At 38.1% G+C, this 9,196-nt stretch overlaps 1 protein-coding gene across 1 annotated transcript; it reads left to right on the top strand.

Moving 5' to 3' along the window:
• The first annotated feature begins 239 nt into the window (after positions 1–239).
• On the top strand, positions 240–914 carry LOC149840304 (uncharacterized). Its single transcript, XM_090005043.1, has one exon. The coding sequence runs from the start codon at positions 240–242 to the stop codon at positions 912–914; it is 675 nt and encodes a 224-aa protein (XP_089861169.1).
• The last annotated feature ends 8,282 nt before the right edge of the window (positions 915–9,196 follow it).

The raw sequence follows: 9,196 nt of genomic DNA, 5'->3' as shown, positions 1-9,196 counted from the left end.
GCGATGATAATGATGTTCTGTTGTTTTTGGTGGGAACACTGAGTCAGTATTCCATTTTTTATTTGCCTATGTAATTGGATGTGTTTTGTAACCCTGTCTTTGATGAAGGGTATTTTTGGCATGTATTGCGTGAACTCCTTTATTGATGAAATAAAATCTTGCTTTTGAGAAATTGTATTATTGCTTACCTGGTGTTTTCTTGATTAAAGATGGTGTTGCGTACTTGATGTGATGATCTGATGGCGTCTCTTAACAACCTTACAAAGGTTGTTGGGTGGCAAGCTGAAACCATGCGCACCATGGGTGAACATATTCAGCAGGCCACTCAACGGCAAGAGACACCTGCTCAAGCTCCTGTTATCATTGTTCCCTATAAGCAGTTTATGAGCATGAACCCTCCATCCTTCGATGGAAGGTCGACTCTTGAGGCAACAAAAGACTGGATACAAGAGATTGAGTGTATCTTTCATGTCTTGCAAGTTAGCGATGATCAAAAAGTTCATTTCGGGACGTACCGACTTTGGAAGGACACAGAAAGGTGGTGGGTGACTACCTGGGAGATCAAATTTATGAATGAGGTAGTATCATGGGAACAGTTTGTGGAAGCCTTCTACGCAACATACTTTCCGGCTCATGAGAAGAGTAGAAAGATGCAAGAGTTCATTGATCTACAACAAGAAAACTCTACTTTGGCAAAGTACATTACCAAATTTCATAGTCTTGAGCATTATTGTCCTAACTTATATGCCACAGAGAAAGACCAAGCAATGAAGTTCGCTCGAGGATTGAAGTCCGCTCTTTGCACAAAGGTGTACACTCGTGCTCCAACAATAGTTGATGAGGCTCTAGAGACAACTTCACTTTTAGAGCAAGATTGGTTCGAATCCCAGAGAATGCAATCTTTCAGAGGTTAGCAGCAGCAACAAGGCCAACGGGTTTGGCCTAAAAAGAGACAGTTTCAGAAGAATCCCGGTGGGGGGAAGTTCTATCCACCGGCAAAGAAGAATCGATTCTGCAACAACCACAACCAATAGCAGCAACACCAGTCTCATCAACCCCAGCAGCAACATCATCAGCATCCGCAACAACAAAGATTGCAGTAGCCCCAGGATGTCCAAAGTGCCCTGTCGACCATCTAGGTCGATCGTGCCCTCGTGACACCAGGTGATGTCTTTATTATAGCAATATGAGCCACTATATCAAGGACTGCCAGAAGAAGTAGTCAGATGATCTGAAGAGGAATGTTCCTGAAATGTCACAGCCAGTGCCTCAGAGACAGCCTTAGCAGCCGCAACAATCGCATCAGCCGAGACAAGGCCACCAGAAGATGATCGTAGGTCGAGCTTATGCAGCAACTGTTGAGCAAGTGACCAAAGGAAAGTTGGTCCAAGGTACTATTCCAGTTGCTGGATAAGCAGCTTTTACGTTATTTGATTATGGCGCTTCTCATTCTTTTATATCTGTTAGATTTGCTAGAATGTTTCCCTTGACCGTAGAATCTTTGAATTACCCATTGAAGGTTCGTACTCCGACTAGTAATCAGTCATTATGTGTTTCCTATATTCCGAGCATCAGGTGTCAGTGCAGGGCAAAACTTGCCAGCTGACGTAATCGGGCTAGACATGACTAAGTTTGATGTCATTCTAGGCATAGATTGGTTGTTTAAGTATCATGCTCAAGTTCTCTATAGAGAAGGCAAGGTAGTTTGTTTCAGCCTGATCGTCCTATTTTGGAGATCAAGCTTTCTTGACCGTTGAGAGATAATCAATTGATTTCCTCCTTCAAAGCCTTGAAGTATTTGCAGAATGGGGGTACTGCATTATTTGTCAGTATCACCCCAGTTGAGCCTGAGTTAGTTCTGATCGAGGATTTGGATGTAGTTCGGGAATTCTCTGACGTGTTTCCTAAGAAATTGCCTGGATTACCTCCGAAGCATGAAATCAAGTTTTGTATCGAGTTATTGCTTAGAACTATCCCTATTTTCAAAGCACTGTACCGTATGGCTCCAGCAGAACTTGAAGAGCTGAAGCGTCAGTTGGAGGAGCTTTTGGAGCAAGGTTTTATCCTACTCAGTGCATCTCCATTGGGTGCACCAGTGTTGTTTATGAAGAGGAAAGATGGATCATTGAGGTTGTGCATTGATTATTGGATGCTCAACCAAGCGACGATCAAGAATAAATATTCGTTACCGAGAATCGAAGACCTTTTTGATCAATTACAGAGAGCAAGGATTTTCTCAAAGATAGATCTCAGATCAGGCTACCATCAACTTCATATTAGAGAGGAAGATGTTGCGAAGACAGCTTTTCAAATGAGATATGGGTTATACAAATTTGTAGTGATGCCTTTCGGACTCACAAATGCACTAGCTGCATTTATGGATTTGATGAACTGAATCTTTCATCCATTCATGGATACCTTTGTGATCATGTTCATTGACGATATCTTGATCTACTCAGAGAGTCTTGAACAGCATCAAGAGCATTTACATATCATTTTGGGAGTACTTCGTGAGCACAGATTATTCACCAAGTTCTCTAAATGCGAGTTTTGGCTCGAGCGAGTTATGTTTTTGGGTCACGTGATATCCATAGATGGGGTGTTAGTTGATCCAGCAAAGGCTGAAGCCATGTTAGGCTAGAAGCAACCTCAAAATGTCTCAGAGATTCCTAGTTTCCTTAGCTTAGCAGAATACTACCGACGATTCATCCAGGACTTTTCTAAAATTGCGTTACCATTGATGAAGTTTTTGCGTAAAGGCGTCAAGTTTGAGTGGAACGATGCTTGTGAAGAGAGTTTCCAAATTTTGAAGTCAAACCTGCCGACCTCACCGATGTTAGCTTTACCCTCTGGTAGACGTGGTTATATGGTGTACATAGACGATTCAGGGACAGGATTGGGTTGCGTGCTAATGCAGCACGGCAAAGTGATTGTGTATGCCTCGAGGCAGTTGAAGATTCATGAGAGGAATTACCGAACTCATGACCTGGAGTTAGCGGCAGTGGTGTTTGCCTTGAAATCTTGGTGACACTATTTGTATGGAGAATCGTTCGAGGTCTTTTCTGACCACAAGAGTCTCAAGTATTTGTTCTCTCAGAAGAAGTTGAATATGAGACAACGTTGATGGCTCGAGTTCATCAAGGATTATGATTTCACGTTGTCTTACCACCCTGGTAAGGCAAACATTTTGACAGATGCATTTAGTCTCAAATCGAACAGTATTCTAGCTAGTCTTGTGTGGAGCCAAAAGTTGATTGAAGATTTCATGGCTTGGAAGCCTTTTTCGATTGGAAGTGGAGCAATCAGATTGTCTGGTTTAACCATTCGATCAGAGTTTTTGCCTAGAATTGTTAAGGCACAGAAGATTGATGGCAAGTATGGTAAGTTTCTAGTTTTAGCGGAGTAGGAAGATACGTTCTTTAGAATGGTAGATGACGATGGTATTCTTATGAGAGGTCGACTTTGGGTTCGAGATGACCCTGAGTTGAAGAAGGAGATTCTCGATGAAGCTCATATGTCGAGGTATACTGTTCATCTTGAAGGGACAAATATTTTCAAGGACTTGTAGAGGAAGTATTGGTGGAATGGTATGAAACGTGAAGTAGCAGCGTATGTCTTGAGGTGCTTGTGATGTCTTCTTTTAAATCGTTGTAATTTTGAAAAGATTTTTAAATGTAAAACATGCGAAAACCAAACATCAAATAATAAAAACCGGTTCTCACTAGTGGATGAGACCGGGTCGAACTCATGGAACGAGAATATTTCGTATTCAAACACACAATTCTAAACTATTCTTTATTGCCGAATTATTAAAATGTAAAATGTTCAAGAAAGGTAAAAACAACTAACTATTACAACAAATGAATACCCTTCGCAGAGGGCGTAAAGTGAAATATTTACAAACCCAATTAAATTCCTAATTCTAAACTTAAAAGTAAAAAGAAGCTCTATTCTTCGTACTTCGTGTCACGTAATCACTTCCGCTCCACTCCTGTTCTATCCTGCACAATTCAAATGAACACGAGCAGTACCAGAGATAGAAGTAAAACTATACTAAAAAAAAATACTAATTAAGTGCTAGAAATATGAAAGAAATGATAAAAGACATCTAAATGACTAATTACAATTGAAAACCAATTCTAATTAAATCTACTAACCACTAACTAATTAGAAAACAATTAACTAACAATTACTTAACTAATAACTAATGCTTACTTAACAAGAACAAGAAAATGAACTGAATTTACACTCAACATGAAATCAAAAGAGACTTAAACAAAACATGAATTTACACTGAATTGAAAGCAAACGGAAATAGGAAAGACAGGAAAATTAACATTTCAGAAACAGTAGTTTACAGAATAAAAGAAATCAGAAAAAATTGTAGAAACAAAACTAAAAAAAACAAATATTGACTGTAATGTAAAACAAAGAAATCAACATAAAAGAAAAATTCCGACAATGAAAAATTAAACAACAAAAAAAACAAAACAGGAATTTAAAAACAGCAATAACAATGAATAAAAGTAGGAAATTAACAATTGCAAAAACTGGAAATGACTTGAAATGAATAAATTCAGAAAATCAAAGCTGGAAATGAAGAAAGAAACAAGGAAACAACTAAAAAAACAGAAAATCAATTAAACAAGTAAAAGCAGGAATTATAAAACTGAACGAACAAAATTTTGAATGCAAGAAAAGAAAACAAGAAAATTAAAAACAGGAAATTAGAACCAGAAATAAAAAAACAGGAACAATTAGCAACAGAAAAAAAACTAAAAACTATACCTAATGTAAACAGTAAAGCAAACAGAAAATTACTGAAAATTCAAAAAAGAAAAATAAAAAAATCAAAAAATGCAGAAATTCAAGAGTTAACAACAGGAAACTTAGCAAGAGTGAACAAAAAACTAAAATTAAAACTAAAACTGCAATCAATACAAAAGGAATACAACAATAATGAACGAAAATGCAGAGATATGTAACAGAAATCAAATCGATGCATACAAAATACAAAAATCGTTGAACTAACATGCGATGAAAGATGCAGATGAGATGCTATCTACTAAAGATGCAGATGTGATAGATACAATGAAGAATTTCTAAAATAAAATGCACTGAAAATAGGAAATGAGGATCTACACAGAAAAATCGTGAAATGTTAGCACAATTAATAATCAGAAGATAAGGATTCTATTGACTGTATTATTTTTTATCTTTCTCGTTTTTAAATTTTTATTTTGTTTTACACAGGATTAATGGAAGAAGAAGAAGAGGAAGATGAAGATCGGAAGAAGAAGAAGAAGAAGAAGAAGAAGAAGAAGAAGAAGATCAGAATAAGAAGAAGAAGAAGAAGAAGATGAAGAAGATGAAGATCAGAGCTTACCGTAACTAGAGAGGTTAGAAAAGAATGGCCTTCACCGTGCGCCAGTCGCCGGACTGAAGATCTACCACCACCACCGGCTGAGGAAGATGAGAAAAATAGGGAGAAGGGGAAGAAAGAGGTAAGAAACCACCGGCTGTGGTGGAGAAGGTGAGAAGAGAGGGAAGAAAGGGAAAGAGGGGAAAGGGGAAACGGTTTCAGGCGTACAGGGGAGACGCTGAAATTTTTTCAATTCGTGGGTTTTAAAAACCCCAAACCGGCTGGAACCGGTTTGTAACAGAATTTTTTTTCAGTTTTAAAAAAACCCAAACCGGTTCAAGCCGGTTTTCTATTGTTTTTTTTTTCAGTTTTTTAAAACTCAAAAACCGTATAAACCGGTTTATGGTTTATTAGAAAATTTTTCAAAAAGTTACAAACAAAACTTTTTTATTTATAAAGAAACTCAAAATAAAACTATTCTACTTATTTATATAATTTTTTTCTTTTCTAAAAAAAACAAACAATTAAAATGATTTTATTAACAATATAAAACTATTTTATCCATTTTTTATTTTTTTTATTTTATTTTTAATAAAAACTAAAACTAAACTACTATGTTAATATCAAACATTAAAATATGTACTAAAATATACAAATAAAGCTATTTTTCACACATTTTCTGTTTTGAAATCATTTTAGCTCATTTAACGAAAACTAACATAAATTTGGGGTTTTATAACATTTTTTCAGAAAATCATGCATATTTTAATGTTAATTCTCCTTGAAATATATGCATGATCATCTTGACTTGTCAACAAATCAAGATTAAGCACCAGCGCCCTGGTGGTTATATGCAGAGGATTGAGATTCCTCAGTGGAAGTAGAAAGATGTTACGATGGACTTCGTGGTAGGTTTACCATGAACAAGACTTAAGCACGACGCAATTTGGGTAATTGTGGACAGACTCACCAAGTCTGCACATTTCTTGCCTATCAGGATCAGTCAGTCTCTTAAAATCTTAGCCGATTTGTATGTCAGAGAGATTGTGCGATTGCATGGTGTGCTGATGTCGATTATTTTCAATCGTGATCCTAGGTTCACATCACGACTATGGGGTCAATTGCAGTCAGCTTTGGGAACGAGGTTGAAGTTCAGTACAGCCTTTCACCCTCATACTGATGGTCAATCATAGAGGACAATTCAAACGTTAGAAGACAAGTTGTGAGTTTAGATTCTCGATTGGAAGGACGAATGGGATTCACACTTGTGTTTAGTCAAATTTGCGTATAATAATAGTTATCACACCAGTATCGGAATGGCTCCATACAAAGCACTATATGAAAGACCTTGCTGATCACTGTCATATTGGAATGATATCAGCGATAGATCCAGTGAATTGTCGATTGTTCTTCAGCACTACACTCACCAAGTGCAGAAGATTTAAGAATGCTTGAAGGCAACGCAAGATAGACAAAAGAGTTACACTGATAAGAGACAACGAGAGCTATCTTTCAAGGTTGGTGACATGGTCTTTGTGGGAATCTCACCGACCAAGAGTGTATTTTGTTTCGGTAAGAAAAAAAAGTTGAGTTTTAGATACGTTAGACCGTTCGAGATTCTAGAGAGAATCGAAGAAGTAACATATCGGGTTAAGCTACCACAGCAATATGCCCAAATTCATAATGTTTTCATGCGTCGATGTTAAGAAAATACATTCCTGACCCATCACACATCATCCGATATGAAGACATAGAAGTTCAAGAAGATCTGACGATGGTCGAACGACTAGTTGAGATCGTTGATCGATGAGACCAAGTTTTGCGCACGAAGACTATTCTGTTGGTCAAAGTACGTTGGCAACACCATGGCATCGAAGAATGCACATGGGAACCAAAAGAGAGCATGAGAGGAAAATACCCTGATCTTTTTGTAGCTTAATGTTGGTGATTTCGGGGATAAAATTCCTTTTTAAGGAGGGAAGGATGTAAGACCCGCAAACTTTCTAAGCAAATTCAATGTGTGATGTGATTCTGAGATAAATATTTCTTGTATGGTCTGGAGGGTTTCACACATAATTATATATATACCTACGAAACCCGAATATATACATATATAGATGTATATATGTACATAGTAATATGAATGCGAATTCATAATGCACTGTTCACTGAAACCCTAAATTTGATTCAAAATGTATAAGGAAAACTGGATCTAGAATCGAAGAATTTAAACGATGCTAAAACCCTATTATTTTATGTAAATTAATGAAGAATGTATATAAATAAGGTATGGGATATATCGGGGATGATTTTTCACGAAAGATATAAAGTTAGAAATATACTTTGAAATTCAAGTGATAATTGGAAATTTAATTTAAAATTTTTCTTCATATGCAAGCTTAGGTCCGATTAGGGGGTTGACCCAAGCCCTTGGTCGACCTCTATTTGTGATGTTGGACGACCCTAGCCATGAAGACCAGCTGGTCAAGTTGACCAGCTGGGGCTGTGGCATTCCTGTAAGGAATGGGGTGAGAATCCAAAGGGAGGGCCACGATTGGCCCTACCCATAGCTCAAGGCCTCATGATGATGCATGGGGCATCAACATGAAGGTGGGGCACCATTCCAAGGGAATGCATGGGGCTGCGCCCCATGGAATTTTCGAAAAGCTTAAAACCCATTTCAAAAAGAGGCATTTATGAGAGGGGTGAGCCTTCATTGGGTGCATGGGGCAGCAACCCCATGGCACATTTGAAAAGTTTTTAGACCATTCAAATTCTAAGATAACGAGTGGTGGAGTTGGGTGACCATGCATGGCTATTACAATCTTGCCATGACATGGAGGGGCTTGAAGCAACCCTAGCCCTCCATCTTTCCAAGGTTTAATCTGAGCCACCCATTGATTATAGCATTAGATATATAAACCTTCAAGAAAGAGAGAGAGCCACTAGTTGGTGATTTTTTCTCTCTCTCTCTCTCTCTCATTCTTCTTCTTCTTTTCTTCTTCTTCCAAAAACCATGTAGTGTGTGAGTGTTTGAGAGTGTGCTATACCCTATTCGTGGAGCTCCTAAGCAATCCAACCGTAGCATCTCCTCCTTCTCCATTCGAAAACCTCAAGGTGAAGCTTCAATGTCGTATTTTCATTGTTCTTGGAAAAACATATATACTCGAGCATGTAACCAAGAGGCCGGTTGCATCTATGGTATGCATGGATATTGGTGGATTATAAACATGTTTTTGGGTGTTTGAGCATGCTTGAGCATCCCTCTATTTCAGCCCATGAAAAAAAAAGAGGGGGGCCAATTTCTTATTTAGTTTTTTTTTTTATATTTCGTTTTGTATCATGTTAGTTCTTAAATCAAGAAAAAAAATATGTATGCTATGACATTTCTTGTGTAGTTTACATTCAGTCCATGCATGTTCATTTTCTTTGAAGTGTGCTATCAGCCCATGCATTTGCACTTCAGTGTTTTCCTCTCTTTGTTGTTTGCATGCAACCGGATAGGTTTGTTTCGGGTCTCTTGGCATGTATGGTGCCATTTTCTTTTTTTTCTTTCTCAAGCTTGCCTTGTTCCCCAACCCCTCTCTCTATTATGAGGACGACTGGGGGATTCTCTTGAACCCTCCGATGGCTACAGTGCCGGACTGGGTTCGGTTGTAGCCCAGTCCGACCATGCCTACCTTCCTAGGTGCTGCCCAATTTTCATTGTTTTTCCCCTTTGTCCTTAATGGTTTTTTTTTTTGTTGCATGGTTTAGTTGGTCTGCACCCCTCTGGGTCAAACTCAACCAAGAGCACCCTGGTTTGTGCAAAGGCTCGACTAGGTGCTCCCAGTT

Source organism: Nuphar pumila, chromosome 4 (assembly GCF_984573655.1).
Source record: "Nuphar pumila chromosome 4, dmNupPumi1.hap1.1, whole genome shotgun sequence".
NCBI classification, from domain to species: Eukaryota; Viridiplantae; Streptophyta; class Magnoliopsida; order Nymphaeales; family Nymphaeaceae; genus Nuphar; species Nuphar pumila.
The sequence above is the reverse complement of the archived record's forward strand: the minus strand, read 5'-3'. Positions and strand labels throughout refer to the sequence as shown.